Source organism: Myotis davidii, unplaced genomic scaffold (genome assembly GCF_000327345.1).
Source record: "Myotis davidii unplaced genomic scaffold, ASM32734v1 scaffold1142, whole genome shotgun sequence".
Taxonomy (NCBI): Eukaryota; Metazoa; Chordata; class Mammalia; order Chiroptera; family Vespertilionidae; genus Myotis; species Myotis davidii.
Genome location: NW_006292780.1, coordinates 148,541 through 169,304, shown reverse-complemented (window position 1 = coordinate 169,304; position 20,764 = coordinate 148,541). Strand labels below are relative to the sequence as shown.

Genomic DNA, 20,764 nt, shown 5'->3' with positions numbered 1-20,764 from the left:
TCCAAATCTTTCCTATTGTAAATTGTGCCACTATTTTTTTTTTCACACCAGCTTGAACTAAAATTAACCTCTAGGTACAATTAGCAGGGTAAGTATCCTTGAGAAAGCACATGTGTCCTTTAAGCAAGGACATGTCTAAGTAAACACCCAGGGGTTCAAATTTGTTTGGAAAAGTCAAGGTAGGGGGTGTCACCTTGGGCAAGGTCCCCCTAGAGGCTCCTGACCTTTTGGAGAATCCTCCTTACAGACATTCCAACCAAGTCCCATGCTTTTCTACATAGTCCCATTTGTTTATTTTATCCTTAGTTTCCTTTGCCTTAGGAGATGTATTTGTAAACATATTGCTACGAGAGATGTTTGAGATTTAGCTGCCTATGGATTCTTCTAGGATTTTTATGGTTAACTGTCTTACGAACAAGTTCTTTATCCATTTTGAGTTTATTTTTGTGTATAAGTTGGTGGTCTAGTTTCATTTTTTTTTTGCATGTATCTGACCAAATTTCCCAGCACCATTTATTAAAGAGGCTGTTTTCACTCCATTGTATGCTCTTGCCTCCTTTGTTGAATATTAACTGAGTGTAATGTCTTGGGTCAATTTTTGGGTTCTTTATTCTGTTCCATTGGTCTATATGTCTGTTCTTGTGCCGATACCAGGCAGTTTTGTGAACAGTGGCTTTGTAATATAGCTTGATATCTGGTATTGTGTACCACCACTTTTTTATCCACTCATATATTGATGGGTACTTGGGTTGCTTCCATATCATGGGTATTGTAAATAACGCTGCAATGAACATAGGAGTGCATATAGTCATTCGAATTAGTGTTTTGGGTTTCCTTGAATAATTTAACCAGAAGTGGAACCACTGAGTCATAAGACAGTTCTATTATTTTTTTAATTTTTGAGGAAACTCAAAAGTTGCTTTCCCCAGCGGCTGCTCCAATCTTCATTCCCACCAACAATGCCCCAGGGTTCCCTTCTCTCCACATCCTGGCCAACATTGTTGCTTGTTGATTTATTGATGGTAACCTTTCTGATACTTATGTAGTGATAGCTCATTGTTTTGTGTTGATTTCCCTGATGATTAGAGATATTGAACATCTTTTCATATGTCTATTGTCCATCTGTATGTCTTCTTTGGAGAAGTGTCTGTTCAGGTTCTCTGCCCATTTTTAAAAATGGATTGTTTGTTTCTTTGATGTTGAGTTGTTGACTTCTTTATAAATGTTGGATATTAATCCCTTATTGGATGTATCATTGGTGAATATCTTCCAATCGGTAGGTTGTCTTTTCGTTTTGTTGATGGTTTCCTTTGCTGTGCAAAAACTTTTTATTTTAATGTAGTCCCATTTGTTTATTTTTTTCTTTGGTTTCCCTTCCCAAGGAGATATATCAAAAAATATATTGCTAGAAGAAATGTCAAAAATTTTACTGCCTGTTTTCTTCTAGGAGTTTTATGGTTTTGAGTCTTACATTTAAATCTTTTATCCATTTTGAGTTTGTTCTTGGATATGGTGTACAAAGGTCCTCTAGTTTCACTTTTTGCATGTATCTGTCCAATTTTTCCAACACCATTTATTGAAGAAATTGTCATTATCCCGTTGTATATTCTTGCCTCTTTTGTCATAGATTAGTTGACCATAATGGTGTGGGTTGATTTCTGGGCTGTGTTTTGTTCCATTGGTCTATCTGACTGTTCTTGTGCTAATACCATGCTGTTTCGATTACTATGGCCTTATAGTATAGTTTGATATTAGGTAGCATGCTTCCAACTTTGGTCTTTCAAAATATTTCTGTGACTATTCAGGATCTTTTGCAGTTCCATATAAATTTTTGGATTATTTATTCTAGTTCTGTAAAAAATGCCGTTGTTATTTTGATGAGAAATGTGTTGAATCTATAGAACTAATGATGTTACCTCTTTCTATCCATGACCACAGTATATGCTTCCATTTATTTGTATCTTCTTCAATTTCTTTCTTCAGTGTCTTATAATTTTCAGAGTACAGATTTTTTACCTCCTTGGGTAAATTTATTCCTAGCTATTTCCTTGGATGCAATTGTAAATGGGATTGTTCTCTTAATTTCCCGTTCTGATAGTTCATTATTGGTGTATAAAAATGCGACCAATTTCTGAATATTTATTTTGTATCCTACTACTTACTGAATTCATTTATCAATTGTGGTAGTTTTTTAGTAGAATCTTTAGGGTTTTCTATATACAATATCATGTCATGTGCAAATAATGACAGTTTTATATCTTCCTTTCCAATTCAGATGCCTTTTATTTCTTCTTGTTGTCTGATTGCTGTGGCTAGGACTTCCAGTACTATGCTGAATAAAAGTGGTGAAAGTGAACATCCCTGTCTTGTACCTGACTTTAAGAGAAGTGCTTTTAGTTTTAACCCATTGAATATGATGCTAGCTGTGGTTTTGTCATATATGGCCTTTACTATGCTGAGGTATGTTCCCCATATTCCCACTTTGCTGAGGGTTTTTATCATAAGTGGGTGCTGGATTTTGTCCAATGCTTTTTTCTGCATCTATTGATATGATCATATGATTTTTATCCTTCATTTTGTTTATGTTGTGTATAACATTAATTGATTTGAGAATGTTGTACCAACTTTGCATGTTATGAATAAATCCCACTTGGTCATAGTGTATGATCTTTCTAATGCACTGCTGGAATCTGGTTTGCTAATATTTTGTTGAGGATTTTAGCATGTATGTTCATCAGGGATATTAGCTTATAATTTTTTTTATTTGTGGTATTTTTATTTGTGGTATTTTTGGAATGAGAGTAATGCTGGTCTCATAAAACTCTCCTCTTGAGCTTTTTGGAATAGTTTGAGAAGTGTAGATGTTAGTTCTCATTTGACTGTTTGGTAAAATTCACCTATGATGCCACATGGCATGAAACCAAAGCCTGACAGCAACCACATAATTGAATTTGGAAGTGGATCTTCTGAGGCCTGCCAATAGCCATGTAAAGGAGCTTAGATGTGGACATCCCACCCCAAATGAGCCTGCAAGTGAGATTGAAACCCCAGATGACAGCTTGAGTGCAACCCCATGAGAGACTGATCCAGAGGCACCCAGTTAAGCTATTAGTAGATTCTTGACTCACAGAGAGTATTATATAATAAATGTTTGTTTTATATAAATTTTAAATTGCTAAGTTTGGGGGCAATTTGTTATGCAGCAATAGATAACTAGTACATACTCTTTGATGCAGAAATTTCATTTCAATATACATATGCTAGAGCAGTTTTCCCCCCAAAGTTTTTCACATCAATGCAAATGTTTAAAATGATAATATGTATACCAGCTCACTGCTCTTAGCCAGAGACAACAGTCTTCATGGTAGCAGTTATCTTCCTGAAAGATTAAAAGGATCAATATATAAGAACATCCATTACTTAGCTGGGAAGCTCTGCCCAAGAAAAACTCTTCCATGTGGCCACAAGGAACCATGTTCATTAAATACCCATTTATAATAGCACAAAACTGAAACAACCCAAGTCCATCAGGAGGGCAAGAGAGGAAAGAAAATGGATAATTCATGCAACAGAAGTCCATACAATAATATATTATAGTAATATCATGTTGGAAAATTGATATAATAGTATTCAGCAGTTAAAATACATGACCTAAATCTAAATGTATGAAACTGCTAAATTTCTAAAAGAATAAGTAAAAATTTAAGCTTCAGAGGATGTATTTATTATGATACAATTTACAGAATTTGTGCTATAAGAAGGAACTTTTACCATTTGCAACAACATGGATGGAACTGGAGAGCATTATGCTAAGCAAAATAAGCCAGTCAGAGAAAGATAAATGATCTCACTCATATGTGGGATATAATGACCAACATAATTTGATGAACAAGAATAGATCAATCTAGAGACAATGGCGGGACGGTTAGAGAGGAACCAAAGGACTTGTAGGCATGCATATTAGCATAACTAATGGACACAGACACTGGGGTGGTGGAGGCTTGTCCGGGGTGGGAATGCCAGGGGAGGGTCAATTGGGGGAAAAGGAGACATATGTAAAACTTTAGACAATAAAAAAATAATTAAATTAAAATAAAATAAATGCATAAAATAACAGTGTGTATTGGTTACAGACATCTACATATGTAGAAAAAGAAAAGCAAACATGGACAGAAGGAAAAGCCTAAACGGTGCTTCTTTGGGAAAAAGAAGTAAGATGAATAGGATAAAGTGAAGGCTTCAACTGTAATATTTTGCTTCAAAAGCAGAAGGATCTGAAGATCTGCAGAAAATAAAATTTGCTCAATCTGTGTGACAGTTATGTGGAACTGTGCATTTTATACTAGGTACCTTTATGTGTGTTTGAAATATTTTAAATATTTTTACTTAAAATGTATTCTTTCTTGTCTGGCCAGTGTGGCTCAGTGACTGAGTGTCAACCCATGAACCAAGAGGTTTCTGGTTTGATTGCTGATTATGGGCTTGATCCCCAGTAGGGGGAGTGCAGGAGGCAGCCAATCAATGTTCTGCTCTCACATCACATTGATGTTTCTATCTCTTCCTTCTCTCTCTCTCTCTCTCTCTCTCTCGCTCTCTCTCTCAAAAAAATCAATTAAAGCATATTTTTTTAAAAATGCATTCTTTCTTGAGTACATGAATACATATACATTAGAGCAATCTTATTAATTGTATTGTTCAATCTCTCTATATACTAATTTATTAGTCTATTTGATCTATCTATACCATAACAACTGCGGCTATGTCTCCCTCTATAATTGCAGACTTTCTGATATCTTTATATTTCTAACAATATTTGCCTCATATATTTTGAAATTACATTGTTTGGCATTTAAATTTTATCAGCTATATCTTCTTGGCAAATGAAGCAATCTGTTTTGTTCTCGTTAATGCTTTTTAGTTTGAGTTCTTTATTTTTTCTGTATCAACATTACTATATCTATTTCCTTCTTTCCTTTCTTCCTTCTTCCTTTCTCTTTCTTTCTTTTTAAAAAACTTTTTCTGCCCTGGCTGGTTTGAATGTGGCTAGAGAGTGTCGGCCCAGGAACCTAAAAATGGTGGGTTCGATTTTCTGTCAAGAGTACTTCTGTTGCAGGTTCAATCTGTGTTTCTCTCGTTCCCTCTCCCCCGTCCCTTCCACTCTCTCTAAAAACCAATGGGAAAATATTCTCATACCTGAGGTGAAGATTTAAATTTATTTTCCTTTCCCTCCCTCCACCTTCCCTCCCTTTCTATGCTTATCCTTCCTTCCTTTCTGTCAGTGTTTAACTGCTGCATATTTTCCATTCTTATTTTTGTTTTAGGTAAAATTCATATAAACAACATACAACTAGATTTCTGAAAATGAAATGCTCAAAATGAGATTTTGGTGTTGTTGTTTTTTTAATAGGAAAATCCATGATGCATACTGATATATTTGGACTTATTCCTGCCCTTTGTCTTTTTTTTTTAACACCCATTCTTGTTACCTCTCTACCCATTTCTGCCCTTTGTTAAACTGAGTTTTTCTTTTCATTCTGCATATGTTTTAATGGTTTGAAAGTCATACATCTTATTTTCATTCTGTTGGTACCTCTAAAATTTCTTGTTCTTCTACTATGCATTTTATTTCCAGTCAGAACAAAACTTCACTGTTGTTGTGAACCTATTTGCTATTGTTGCAAATATTAGAGATACATTGTAAAGTGCAATTTTTTGAAAAAGAAGTTCAGAGTTCAAATTGTATCAACCCAAAAGAAATGGCTGTAATGTTTTTAAACTGCAGTGTATTTACCAGAATGTGAACCCGTGCTGTGCTTCATGATTGATCATTTCTTTTGGATAGAGTAGCTTGATTTTGTGATTAACAACAACAACAAATTCTACTGTAAACAGTTCAATTTGCCTCAAGCAGGTAAAAAAACAAAACAAAACTTACTGCAACCTTAAGTATAGTTTCACATTTTAAATACTTCCAGTAACCATAACATGTAACAGGATATATATTAATATAATTACTTTCACATTGGAATTAATCAGAAAGACTTTGCAGATTTCATTTTATTAAAAGAAAAAAAAACAGAACAGAAGGGAATGTGGCTAAATGGTTAACATTTGTTAAAGCTGGCTGTTGGCTACATTTCTCGCTGTCCTTTTCTGTATCCTTGGCGAATTCATCATTTAAAATGAAATAAAGCTTTTGGGCCCACCCTGATTTGTCTAGAGCAGCTGCCGCCCCCGCCACATCTCGGGGGCGGCCCCAGCTATAGCCACCGTCACTTCCGCTGCCGCCCGCCCGCTGTTATCTGGCTGAGGAGGAGCCAGACCCCGAGCAGCGGCTTTGGCTTTGGCGGTCTTGGCGGTCGGAGGTCCCAGAGCACGAGGGCGCGCGGGTGTCCGGACTGGTGAGTGAAATGCTGTAGACGTCCTGCATTCATCCAGACAGGGCGGTGGGGCGAGTGGCCGGCGGGAGAGAGGATTTGGAGGAGCTCTAGCGAGCAGATTTTCCGGCTCGCCCCTCGGGAAGGGGTGGGGCATTCGCGGGACCTGACTGCAGTGGGAGGCCTGTGTCCTCCATCGGCCTGTTTGGGAACCCCATCCTCAGCCTCTTTCCTGTGGCGTGGCCCCCCACTCGAGTGGCTTTAATCACTGAGGGGACTAGTGGTCCCAGCACTCTCCCACTTCTCCCTGCCTCTCCTCCTTTCTCGGCCCCTTTGCAGCCCCCATTTTGCAGTTGGTTTGCTGAATGTAAATTGTTAAGATTTTTAGGTAAATATCTTTTTTGTTAGAAAAAAAATTATTCCCAGGGGAAAACTATTCCCCCCTTTCCCTGCCACATTGGTTTGGATTTGCCATTTGAACTGATAATATTTTCCTGGTTCTCATTTTGACATTGCAGCCTGCTCCCCCTCCCCTTACCTCTCCCTCTACCTCCCGGTATCCTCCCATCCCCCTCCCATGTTTCTTGCGTGCAAGGACACACACAAGAATGTGCATACACACACATGCACGCCCATGGGTGCACACACAGAAACATTCCATTGAAGCCACCCCCCCCCCCAGGACTCAAGGTTCCTGTGTGGCCCTTCCCCCACACAGGACACACGCTCATACAGTCACACCCTGCAGTGCCTTTCCCCAGATACACATATATATATATACACACAACCTCACCCTCTAGGACCAGCCACATATATAAGGATATAGTCAGAATGCTGGCTCCTCTTTCATAGGCCCCTTACATACAAATACACCCCACACACCCCTCCCAAATGCTCCCCTCTCCTGTCTACTACGCATGTGCACAGACAGCCCTCTTTCTCTGGTCCCTGCAGTGCACTGTTGCCTTCCATTTTGACGAACACACACACAGTCATGGACACACCTGTCCAGTGCCACCGTACCCTTCCTTGCCTGCTACAGAAACATAAACCCAGGTGTCTCTTCACACATAGGATCACACATGCACATTCTGTTTCTCTCATACTTATACACGCCCCTGTCGTCTGAAGCCATCCTACCCACAGCTGTCATTTTTATACCCACGTCCAGAAAGGGTCTTAATTCTTTATGACACACTTCTTCCCAGTGCCACCATCATCTGCACCATCCCCCTACAAACATAGCCATCTCTCCATTGCATGATTGCTGTTCCCCTTCCACCTGTCCCTCTCCTTCTGATAGACATGTCTGCACTCAGTACACACACAGTGATCTATATTTTCTACCCTATTCCAATTCGCAATTCTCCTGTATGTCTGCAAGGCTCAGAAAAATGCAGATACTCCATAAAAACCCACAGTAGTCTTTCCTCTTCCCATATTGGTGCAATTCCACAGTACTTCACCCATCCACCCAGAGTCCAGTCACCCCTGCCCCCATATTCTGTCAGATCTCCCCTCAATTTCACTTTCCTACAAACCCAGTTTTGTAATAATTTTGCCAACATTAAAAATGTATTCCAGTCTACACTTGACAGTCACTGGAATGCTACTCCAGGCTTTAAAAGAAAGTGAAACTAATTTTAAAGGCCCCTTATTCTTTCTGTTACCTGCCTACTGAAGTGGAAAGAAATCTCCCTGCTTCTTTATTCTGAACTGATTTGACCTTCCCATCTCCAAAGTGGGAACAGGGAGCAGGAGCCTTTCCACTTGAACCCCAGCTTTATTGGAAATCCTCCTAAGTCAGAGCAGTGGGTCAGGAATCTAGCAAGCCTCTGTGGCCCTGGCCAGCAGGAGGGTATCAGTCCCATACAGGAAGGAGGTATGGAAGAATGCATGCCTATGTCAGTTTCAGGCCATCCACGAGCCAGCAGGAAAGGATTTCCAGCCAGAGAAAGACGACACCTGAAGTCCCAATGCACAGATCAGCCCCCAGTCAAACCACCAAGAGGAGCCGATCACCATTTTCCACCAATCGTCATCGTTGGGATGACAGTGAGAATTCAGGAAGCAGCCTGACTGTTGATAATGAGGACTACTCCAGGTACCCGCCCAGAGAGTACAGGGGTCTGGGTAGCAGAAGAGGAATGGCTTATGGACATATTGACTCTTTCGGGGCAGATGATAGCGAGGAGGAGGGGGCTGGGCCTGTGGAGCGAGTGCCAGTGAGAGGGAAAGCTGGCAAGTTTAAAGGTGATAAGCTGTATGACCCAGAGAAAGGGGCAAGGTCTTTGGTTGGTGTGCTCCCCCAGTTCTCTAGTTTTAACAGTGATGTGAGAAAGGAGCTTGATCCAGCCCCTACGGTGATACGCTCTACTGGCAGAGCTGAGTTCCTGCAGCAAAAGAGCATGGCTCCTCAGACCTCTGCTGCTGACACGAAGGTGGCTACAAAAGGCGACAGCCTGGAGAGGGACCGACAGGAGCAGAATGTACCTGTGCGTCCCAGCAGGGGTCCTGTGATTGTTCGTGCTGGTGGGGAAAACACCCCTAAGGTTGCAGAGGAACCAGTGGTGAGGCCCAAAATCAGAAATCTGGCCAGTCCAAACTGCATGAAACCAAAAATATTTTTTGATACTGATGATGATGAAGATATGCCACACAGTACTTCCAGGTGGAGGGACACTGCTAGCACTGGTGAGTGCCACTTGGGCAGCCGGGCAAGGAGAGGCAGAGGCGAGAGTTCAAGTGGCTACTCTGAGCCAAAGTATCTTGAAGATGAGAGGGAAGCCAGGAACGACCAAGTGAAGCCAGAAAAGGTGCCAAGACGGCGATGTACCATGGCCGACCATGACTTCTGGACATTCAATGATGATTACCACAAATACTGCGATGAAGACTCTGACAGTGACAAAGAGTGGACTGCTGCTTTGCGTCAGAAGCATGGAGATTGGGAGAAAAACCCGTCGTCCAATGGCGAAAGCTGGGAGACTCTACCAGGGAAAGAAGAGCACCAACCTGAGCCAGCCAGAGTGAATGCCGGAGTGATTGTCAACGCCGGCGCTAGCCCCAGTGCTAGTGCCATCACTGGCAGCAATGGCAGCAATGAACTTGAAGAAGTTCAAAGACCAGCTCTTCAGGAAGTGGAGCGGGTGTTGCCGGAAGAAGGAGAAGTTCCTTGGCTCCAATACAATGAAAATGAGAGCAGCAGTGAGGAGGATAATGATTCCGGTCAGGAGTTTCTGCATCCTGGGGTCTTCATGCTGGATGGCAACAACAACCTCGAAGATGACTCCAGCGTGAGTGAAGACCTAGAAGTGGATTGGAGCCTCTTTGATGGGTTTGCAGATGGGTTGGGGGTGGCCGAAGCCATTTCCTACGTGGATCCTCAGTTCCTCACGTACATGGCACTTGAAGAACGCCTGGCACAGGCGATGGAAACGGCCCTCGCACACTTGGAGTCTCTTGCAGTGGACGTGGAGGTGGCCAATCCACCAGCAAGCAAGGAGAGCATCGACAGTCTACCTGAGATCCTGGTCACTGAAGACCATAGTGCAGTGGGGCAAGAAATGTGTTGCCCCATATGTTGCAGTGAATATGTGAAGGGGGAGGTGGCAACCGAGCTGCCATGCCACCACTATTTCCACAAGCCCTGCGTGTCCATCTGGCTTCAGAAGTCCGGCACTTGCCCTGTGTGCCGCTGCATGTTCCCTCCCCAACTTTAAGACCAAGGCTCTTTCCTCTTGGTCTACTATTTTCCCCATCTGAAACCCACAATACTGCAGGATTCCTCTCAGAATTAACAATTGAAATGAAACCAATCAGTCCATTAATCTAGTATATCAGTTGATTTCTTGTGATCATTTCCAATGTGAAACGGTTGTGTACAATTGCATTAAAAACCATACTGTGTTTTAGAGGTGACAAAGGGAAAACTAAACTTTCTAAATGCTACTTGAGATTGCAATAAGAACATACATTTTCTAACCTGAACATTGAAATCTGTTGCATTTGTTTTTTCAGTAGATATGTTGCTGTTAATTATAATATCAAGTTTATCTGTTAAATATGTCCAAAAGGCATCCCCATTTCTGTTGCATGTTATGGGTTAATGTTCCTGTAATTACAGTGCCAGAAAAGCTTATTAAAGTTCTTTTGGTTTTACATGCTACAGTGGAATTGTTTGGTTTTGTCTAAAACAATGGTACTAAGTGACTTTTTAAATGGATCCCTTGCATTTGCATCAAAATAGGGTTTTTGGTGTTCCAAATAGTAGAAAAACTAGTTTCACTGGAAATGCTGACTCTGACAACAGCAAAATTAAGGGTAATTATTTCTAAAAGGAATAAAGTATGTGTTTATCAAACTACTATGGGGCAAAGGCTGCATAGAGAATACTCTGTCAGGAAGGAAAGAAACAAGAAAGCATGGTAAAATGAAAGAACAATGGTAGAGTAAATCCAAAATGAGTGTAGGAATGAAGGAGTCAAAATCTCCTTTCAGAAAATAGAAACTCCAGAGGGAATGGGTAACAAATATAAAACTCTATGTGGATTATATACCTTAACACAATGACACAAAAGGAATAGAAAAATATATGCCAGACAAGTGCTGAGGAAAAGATATAGGCACCCACCTACACAGTGAACGGGCACTAACATTTGGCTATGTTGGTTTCAGTTTTCTCTTTCCAGTAAAGATATTTTTTTAGGTATAAGTGAAGTTCCTCACCTGTCATATTTATCTTCCTGCACAGAGGTGAACACTACCCAGGAAATGGTGTGTTTACTTCTTGTCTGTTTTTAAACATATATATGTGTATACACATATGTGTACATATTGATGTATAGGTGTGTGTGTATAGGTATATCTGCATATATCTATATCTAATATAGAGTGTTTCTGTTTTTAAATGGACATAATTGATAGAATGTGCATATCATTTTACAACTTGATTTTTTCACTCAACATTGTTTTTGAGATTTAGCCATTTTCATACATATTGATCTAGTTTATACATTTTAATTGCTGTATACTAAGTATTCGTTTGTTTGAATTACCACAATTTATTTATCCATCCCTATTGGTGGACATGTAGGTTTTTCCTAGTATTTTGTGGCAGTGAACATACTAACAGATATCTGTGCACATGTGTGAGTTTCTCTAGGGGTAAGTATATAGAGATGAAATTTCTGGGTCTTAGGGTTGGAAATAAAATTTTTGGGTCTTAGGGTCTGAGCATCTTCATCCAAACTAGATGTTTCCAAACTGCTTTCCAATGTGTACTCATTTATGTTCCTCCCAACAGTTTCTGAGAGCTGTTTTCAGCTCCAGCAGCCTGGATATTGTTAATGTTCAACCTCACCAGCAACCAGTGACATGGAAATTAACACAACAATGAAACATTGTGTCCATCAGAAAGCAGTGGTTTTTCTTTGTGATAATATCTAGTTTGGGCTAGCAAGAGAAGAAATGGAACACTCCTGCTGTTGGTGTGAATGTAGACCACAGCAGCCTTTTTGGAGAGCAGTTTGGGGAATTGCTATCTTTCAAAATCTAAAGTGGGGCCTATCCTTCAGCCTGACGTCAGTACTTGGGTAGTGTGGATTAATACTATGCAGCAGTTAAAAACTGTATGTACTGTTACAGAGAGGTCTCCAAGACATAATGTTAAGTAAAAAAAAACTGCATATTGTAGAATACGTACAGTCTTTATGTAAGATAAAACCTTATAAAACCAAACTATATACAAAAATGCAAAGAAGTGTCTAGACTAGAGGCTACACAGCTAACTAATGGCAGCAGGTATCTCTGGGAAGGGACAGGGGGTTAGGGGAAAAGAGTGAGGAAGGGGGCTTTTGATTTTTTTCATATGAAATAATTAATTTGCTTGTTGTTTTTTTACAGTGTCAGTATATTACAATGAATATTAACAAAATAAGTAAAATCAAAAATTTCCCAATTAAAAAAAGGGAAAGATTATTATTCTCTCACTGCAAGTATGGAAACATGGGTAGATGTCACAGTTCTTTTTTGCTGCACCTGGTCAAGCTGGTATTTATAACTTTGTCCCCCACAGACATTCTGTGTTCCCCTTTGGACTTCTGCCAGCACCTCAGCTGTCATGAGACTCCACAGTCTGTGTGTGACCTTAGAGGCCCTTGCTGGGCGGGGTTGTGGTGGTTTGCCTAATATTAACCTTTGCTGTTCCAGACAGGCACCATATTAGGAGGTAGGTTAGAGGCACCCAGGAGTCCTGGTCATCTTCCTGCTCCTTTGCATAACAGGAGCCCTAATTTTCCTTTGAGTCTGAATTAGTCAATCCAGGGAAGGAGACTCCACCCCAGCGCCTGAAGCCCCTTGCTGGTGATGGGAGAAGCCTATCATTGTAGAGAGCCCTGCTGGAGATGAGGCTCTCTCAACAAGGAACGAGACCTGGGCCCCAGGCCCTGAGTGGCCGGGACTTGGGACTTCAGCTAAGAGCATACGACACTAGTGTTTAGAACCTTAAGTCTGGAGGGAGGGAGTCAGAGGAGACAGGTAACACTATGTGTTTGATCCCAGGCTGCTGTGGTGATGACAGTGTGGTCCAAGCTGACAGTGCTGGTGGCCAATAGCTCCTGTGCAGGATGTGGCTGTGTCCTTGGCTGCCCAGTTCCCTTGTCCCTGCCAGTTTCTGATTCTTCAGCCTTCCAGAAAATTTCCCAAGCCCCACCCTCTCATAGCTTTCCAATAAAACTGTTCTGCTTAAATTAACTAGTGTTGGTTTCTGTTGTTGGTAATAAAGAACTCTAAATGGTGCTTGCCAGTACCATAGGCCACTTTTGTGCCTGTTTTCCTAGTCATATGTGATATCCCAAATGGCCAAGGGTCAGGAAATTTCTGTTTACAGTGCAGTGGACCCATTATTGGCACCTGGAGCCATCGCTCTAGAACAGCAGGCCATGGGGGCCGTAACTCACAAAGCAGAGTTCTTTTTTCTTTCTTCATTTTTTTCCATCACCATTTATTGCCTCTACACCCTCTTCCACTCCTCATGCTCCTCCTCCTCGCAATCACCACACTCTTGTCCATGTCCATGAGTTCTCTCCCTTTTTTTTTCAAAGTAGTCATTTTTGAGAGTAGGCCCCATACTATACTTTTTGGTTCCTGACTGTTGGATAAACAGCCTCACATTTTGGTCACTGATTTGTAGCATAAGCTACTATATCTTACAAGAGAGCACCTCAGCTTCCTGAGGTGGTCCCCCAAGCTGGCACTGCAGCAGAACTATCATAATACCCTTCCTGGATCGAAGGCACTACCTTCTCTTAGACCTCTGTTCCAGCTAGATCCTTCTATGTTTATTCCTGGACCTCTGACCTGAAATGTTCTTTCTAGTCCTGTCAATTCTATCCATCCTTTAAAGCAGTGGTTCTCAACCTGTGGGTCGCGACCCCTTTGGAGGTCGAATGACCCTTTCACAGGGATCACCTAAGACCATCGGAAAACACATATATAATTACATACTGTTTTTTGATTAATCACTATGCTTTAATTATGTTAAGTTTGTAACAATGAAATTGGGGGTCACCACAACATGAGAAACTGTATTAAAGGGTCGCGGCATTAGGAAGGTTGAGAACCACTGCAAGAGTCCTGTTCACAAGAAAGCTCCTGAAAACAGTATTCTGATAGCCCTAACTCCTTTCCTCTCTGTGTCCCATCTCTGTGGTCCCTGAGGTCAGGAGCTATCTATGTCTGAGTCATTTACATAGTCATTGCACCCAGTGCTTGGCTCAAGTGTTCAGCAACACTTGCTAGCAGGATGAAGAGTTCCTCTTCTAGGGTAGGTTCAGGGCAGGGGTTGTATTCAGATTGCCCAGGAGAAGTCATGGAGACTTGGCCCAACCAGGTTAATCGGACCCAGCCTTAGCCCCACTCCCACCCCCAGCCTCTGTGGGCCCTGGTACCCTTCCTCCTCTCGCCCTATCACCCTCTGTCCCCTTTTCTGTTTGTCCATAGTGGTTCAGAGCCTGGTCTCAGGCCCAGGGCCTGTGTGGCTAGGAAATGGTGCTCATCTTGAAGATGGAGGAATATATGGCAACCATCCTCAGCACACCTTTCTTTGGCCTAGATTGAACCTCTGACAAACACAGAGCTGATGGGGTGTTTTTCCATCTGCTGCCTGGCCTCAGCCTTTGACGAGGCCTGGTATGGAGCAAGGCAGGTTCTGGAACTCCGGAGCAATGCTTTTAGCCTGCCTTGACATTCACTTCTGCAGAATGGGACTTTGCAGCTAGGCACATAACTGCAGGTTTCTGCTGACCCCTGTGTGCCTCCCATCCTATTTCTTCCCTCCAGAATTCACTATCTTAAAGAGGGTAGTCAAATGTTAGTGAGGCCTCATCACCCCTTACATTGATATAAGATTTCCCCAGACCTCTTCACACTCAATGATGTCACTTGGTCCACCCATCAGCCACTCAGAAGGTGAATGACAAGGAGGTTCAGAAAGATGGTGGTAGTTCTGAAGAGAGAGCAATATTATGTGTGCTCGGTGGGGGAGGGCAGCAGGAGTGTCTTCTCAGCAACCCTCTTAGCCCCAGAGCGGTGAGGAGCAGGTGGGGGTCTGGTCCTCAGCAGAAGAGCCCAGACCAGCTCCAGTTAGACCCCCATCAGGTGTTCTGGTCACCAGCAGCACAGGCTGCCACCTCCCAGCAGCATGCAGAGAGAACAGGTAAGAGCAGCCTGGGTGGCCAGACAAGAGACACCAGGCCTTTGTGTGGGAAGAAGGAGAGAAACCAGACACAGGACCTGGGGTGGGGAGTGGGTTCTTCTATAGGAGCTGGGGACTAGGAGACAGTAACTCCTTATAGACTCAGAAGAATGCTGCTGAAGCAGGGCCTGGGAGCCAGCCTGAAAGAACGTAAAGACAGGGCCCCAAAGGCCTGAAGACAAATCTCCAGGGACCCGGGGGAACCAAACCCAAAGCACTGCCCAGATCAGTCTTGCATTCAGCAAACATTGCTGCCCACTGTGCACTCAGAGCTGGGGATCTGAGCTGACTAGTCTAGTTCAACAAGTACAAGGTGGGCAAAAGTAGGTTTACAGTTGTAATACAAATAATACAATAATTAATAAAGAATAATACAAGAATAAACTGTTTCGTGTACTCATGATTGTAAACCTACTTTTGCCATACTTTTGTATTTATGGATCTGCTAGTGCAGTGTTGGACAGGGCCAGCAAGAGATGAATAAAGCTTAGTGCTTTCCTCAATGATCTCATAGTCTGGTGTGTGAAACAGGCCTGTAAAGAGAGGACTACAACCTTTTGTGGGCAGTGCTACATGGAGGCAAACACAAGGTGACCTGGGAACAAATATCCTGGCTCGCCATGCTGGGAAGAGAGTCTGGTCACTGGAGGCATCCTGAGTGAGGCCACTTGGAAAGCATGAGTAGCCATTAGCCAGGTAAAAAAGGGAGGGTAGGCTGGGCCTTTTGAAACACTATCAGTGGGAGTGTTGATTGTTTTGTTGGAAGGGCCCGTTAGTGAAATATATTAACATTTAAAATCCCCACACTGTGTGACCCAGCAATTCCACTAAAATTTCTCCTACCTGAGCAGAAGTACAAGGTTGTTTGTTCAAGGATATTGGCTGTTGCATTATTTGTAGTAGCAAGAGACTGGAAAGCATTTCAATGTCCATCACTGGGCCCTGCTTACATAAATGATAGCACAGCCATCAGACGCTTTGCTAGACAGCCCACAGCCAGCATGCTTCAGATCCACAGCTATTACAGTACAAGAGTATCCAGAAACCAAGAGGTTACACGAGTGAGGCACAGAACAACGGGGACAGCTATCACACATATTCATAAGACGTACATACACATAAATACTGCCTATCCCTAGAATGTATTTGGAAAGATACACAAGAAACAGGTGCTGAGGTCAGGGGTGAAAAGGAGCCTCACTTTTAACTGTATGCCCTTTGTCCCTTTGGAGTTTTTGTTAATTTGATTTTTTAAACCATGTGTAGACTTGGGGGGAGGGGAGAGAAAGAGAATGAACAGAGTTGGGGTAGGGGATATATGAAATAGTATGATAATATGGCATGTGTGCATGACACCCTGGGAACCAGAAACTTTGACCCAAGCTTGCCTGATAGGGAGAAGAGGAAACACAGTCCAGCTGGCTCATGAGGACATGGGGTAAGGACTGAAGGGTGGCCCCATCCCTGGAGCAGGTCCACTACCATCTCAGGTATGTGAAAGACACCTCCAGATTGTATATGTGTGAAACAGATCATCAGGAAATCACCCATCATGTCATCTAACAGTGCTTCTCTCTCAATGGGGGATTAGAGGTAATTTTAATTATTTTCCATTTGGAGGGCATTTCTCAAATTCTCTTCAACAGGCACGTGACCAGGGAGAAAAAGTAAAACTAAAATTGGACTGGTACTGGAACACTGACTCAAGCCTCTGAAGGCCGGCTCTTCCTGAGGGAGGCCAGGAAGGCCCTGGCAGCCACCCCAGTCCTGGTCAATGGGGCTATTGGAAAGACCTGCCATCGAAACAGTTTTCATGCTGCCCTGGCTGGTTTGGCTCAGTGGATAGAGTGTCGGCCTGTGGACTGAAGGGTCCCAGGTTAGATTTGTTCAAGGGCACACGCCTGGGTTGTGGGCTTGATCCCCAGTTGGGGGCGAGCAGGAGACAGCCGATCAATGGATCAATGATTCTCATCATTGATGTTTTTATCTCTCTCTCCCTCTCCCTTCCTCTCTGAAATCAATAAAAATATTTTTAAAAAGAAGAAACAGTTTTCATGTTAATTAACTGTGAGTGGTGAGCAAGGCACATACTCTCTTTTTAGCCTTAGTTTGCTTATTTATAAAATGGGACAAAAGAACCCCTATGTCATAGAATGGGTGGTTGGACTGAGCAAATTAAATAATGGATGGACAGAGTCTGCTATATGAGCATCAGGGGATGGTGGTTGTTGGTTTTTCCCATTTCTCCTGGCTCTCTTTTTCTGGGCTGGAGCAGCAGGAGTGCAGGGCTCAGAAGACCCCCTCTACACACATCGTTCTCTCTTCAGCAACTTAGCAAGGCTCCAGATGCCTTGCCCAATCTGGAGAAAAATACTTAGCAGGGAGTCCACCATTGCCTTTGGAAGCAGAGTGTGGCAAGAGGGGGAGGAGGAGGAAGCAAAATGTTTGCTATTTTTTTCTGTGCAATTGACTCTGCCGGCTGAGATTCTTTGCTCACCGCTGTCTGTGTGCACAGATGGCGGCTGAGCCCCTCTTGGTGAAGGGCTTGGCTTCCTGTGGAGCATGCCCACCCCTCCAGGCCCACTCAGGAATGTGGGCTGTCCTGGCTGGACGGGCTCTATGTCTGCCCTGGCCCCTCCTTGAGCCTCAGTGTGACCCCCTCCTCAGGCCTAGATGAAGGAGCTTCTGTGTCAGGGGCCCCGCCTGATTAGGCATGGCTGCCACATTGACTCCTCCCTCACAGGCTGGGCACTAGGAAAAGAAAAGCCCAAGGCTTGCCAGAGTCCTCCCAGCTAGGAGAGTGGCTGCCCTGGATGGAGCTCAGCTGGGTCTGTGGGGGTCAGAAGTTCCTGCTGGCTGCTTTATTCCTAAGAGGAGGAGTCCCAGGGTGCCAGGGTCAGGCCAGTGAGGGGTCAGGGCCTCTGTGGCCCCAGTCCCGGGGCTGTCAGCCAAAGCCTAGAACATACACATTTTCTGATGGATCTGACAGACTCCAAATCCTGAGCTAGTGTGGGTTCTACAGAGGTAGAGCTGGTTCATGGACTGTAAGGTGAGGTAGAAATGGCAAGGCCCACCATCACCAGAGGGGTGTGAACCTCGTGGGACTGCTGTGAAGATTGCATGTGGGACTAGTGCAGTGGCAGTATGAAGGGGACACTCTAGAATTGGCATTTCCTTCCTATATTTATTAATTGCTTCCCTTTGTGGAGCACTGGGGAATCCAGAGATGACCAAGATGGTCTCTGACCTCATGCAGTCTCAGAGTTTTGAATCCCCAGGGCCTCTAGCCAGACTTAACCTTAAGGCCTATTTTTGACCTGGGGTTCTGACCTGTCCCTGAGACTCTGACACTGCTCAGGTCCAGTTAGATGCCTGGGGCCCAGGCTTGCTCTTGCAGGTTCAGCCTCTGTGGCCTCTGCCTGGGGCTGGAGCCCACAGCCTGGAGACAGTCCTCCCTGGGCAGCAGGCCAGCCTGCTACCAAACACTTCTGGAAGTGTATTGTGCAATTTTCACAACAGGTATATAGGAAGGTGCTTTGATCACTAGTCTCAAAGGTATTTCTTTCAAGTCCCAGCTCTATATTTCACTTGTTCTGTGGCCTTGGGCAACTGCCTTAACCTCTCTGTGTCTCCATTTTCTCACCAATAATATGGGAGTTAAATAATAGTACAGTGGGGCCTTGACTTACGAGTGTCCCAACTAAGGAGTGTTTTGAGATACCAGCTATCTCTCCGCCAATTTTTTGCATTGAGTTGACAGAGTAATTTGAGTTAATGAGCTCCTTGACGAGCTCGGTCTCAAAACGAATTAAACTCATAAGTCAAGGCCCCACTGTAACTCCCTTTGAGGGGAGCAGTTAAAGTGCTCATGCCTATTAAGCTCTCAATACTTGTTAACTGCTATCCTTAAGAAACCTAGGCTCAGAAAGGGAAATGACCTACTCAAGCTAATCAGGGCTCTCTTGGATTTCCCATACTGACTTCTTGACGGGGCATTGCAAGCACCTTCTGCCAGATCCAACTCACTGCCTCCCAGACAGGCCTCCCTCTGGGCTCCTATAACTTGGTCTATCATCAGGCCTTGCTTCACTCTATACTTAATAAAAGTAATGATACTAATAGAACTCTGTGCTTGCACTTTAAAATATTGGTCATATTCAATCCTTTGAGTACCTCTATGAGGTAGGTGCTATAATCACCCTCCCCCCCATTTTCCCTGTAAGAAAACTGAAACATAGACAGATTAAGTGATTTGCCCAAGGCCACATAGCTATAAGTGGTAAAACCAGAATCCAAACCCAGGCAGGTTGGCTCCAGAATCACTGCTTGTATCCATTATGCTCTGGAGGGAAGAGTTTTAGTCAGCCTCACCCTACTGTAGTGACCTCAGCCACATTTGACACAAAACTCCTCGGGAGCATGAGCCAGATCTAATTTGTTCACAGTTCAATGGCTAGCACAGTGCCTGGCACATGGTAGGTGCTTAATATATAATTGTTAAATGAGTGAATGCATGAAACTAAAATAGGGTGTCAGCCATGGGGAGGGAGAAAAAAGATAGACTGTAGAGATAAAAGAACTGACCAGATTAGAGACTGATCCAATTGGGGATATGAGGAAGTCTTGGATGATTCCCAAGATTTGGGCTTTTGGGTGACTGGATGATGAGGTCATTTACTGAGATAGGGACCCTATAGGAGGGTCAGAATTCAGGGGTAGGAGAGAGGCATTGATGAATTCCGTTTAGGATATTGAGTTTGAGGTGCTTTTAAGACATGAAGGAGATGTCCAGGAGGTTGTAGGGCACAGGGGTTGGAGCTTAGAAAAGGGATTTGGGCCTCCTGCCCAGCTCCCTCCTAATGACCCGCCCCCTTCAATCATTCTCTAAACCACTGGCCCAGCGGCCTTTACTCTTCCTACTGGGAAGGAAAGGAAGGGATCTTTGATGGTGGGAATTTTTTTTTTTTGGGGGGGGGACTTTTCTAAACCAAACAAACGCACACACAGTGCCTGCTTGTTGAGGATCAGCTTGCCTGGCTCTGGGCACATGTAGGCTGACTTCCAGGGTAGACCCCCTCCCACCACCCGCCGGCCCCTGCCGCCTGCTCCCTGCCAAGGTGAGCTCTGACAGGGCGACTTGTCATCTTTTCAACACCTCATTTTTCCCTCCTTACTCACTGCTCGGGGAGAGGTCCTTCCTGTTTGCACACCTCGGGGGCTAGGCCAGGAGGAGGAACAAAAACAGCCTTCATAGGGCAGGGGGAGGGGATGGCAAGGGGAGAAGAAGAGGGGGAAGAGATGGAGGTGAGGAGGAGGGGGACAAGGAGAAGGTTAAGGACCCAGCTCCTGCCTCCCCTCAGCCAGCCCATCACACACACACACACACAAACACACACACACACTCACCTGGGAGCCTGATTGCCAGGTCAACCCAAGAAGGTTAGGATTCCAGCTAGGTTTAGAAACTAGTCCTCACATCTTCCCTACCTAGAGTTGCCCAACCCAAAACACCCTGCTCTATCCCCACCCCCAGCCAGCCCAGGCCCAGGGACTTTTTTCCCAACTCCCTCACCCTTTATCTCTGTGTGTCCAGCTCAGTTGGCCAGCGACCTTTGGCACCATGCCCAAGGCT

At 43.7% G+C, this 20,764-nt stretch overlaps 1 protein-coding gene across 1 annotated transcript; it reads left to right on the top strand.

Moving 5' to 3' along the window:
* Positions 1–6,252: 6,252 nt before the first annotated feature.
* PJA1 (praja ring finger ubiquitin ligase 1) lies at positions 6,253–10,545 on the top strand. Its single transcript, XM_006766363.2, has 2 exons — positions 6,253–6,401; positions 8,287–10,545. Exon 2 carries the CDS (start codon positions 8,354–8,356, stop codon positions 10,097–10,099), a length of 1,746 nt encoding a protein of 581 aa, XP_006766426.1. The 5' UTR covers positions 6,253–6,401; positions 8,287–8,353; the 3' UTR covers positions 10,100–10,545.
* Positions 10,546–20,764: the final 10,219 nt, after the last annotated feature.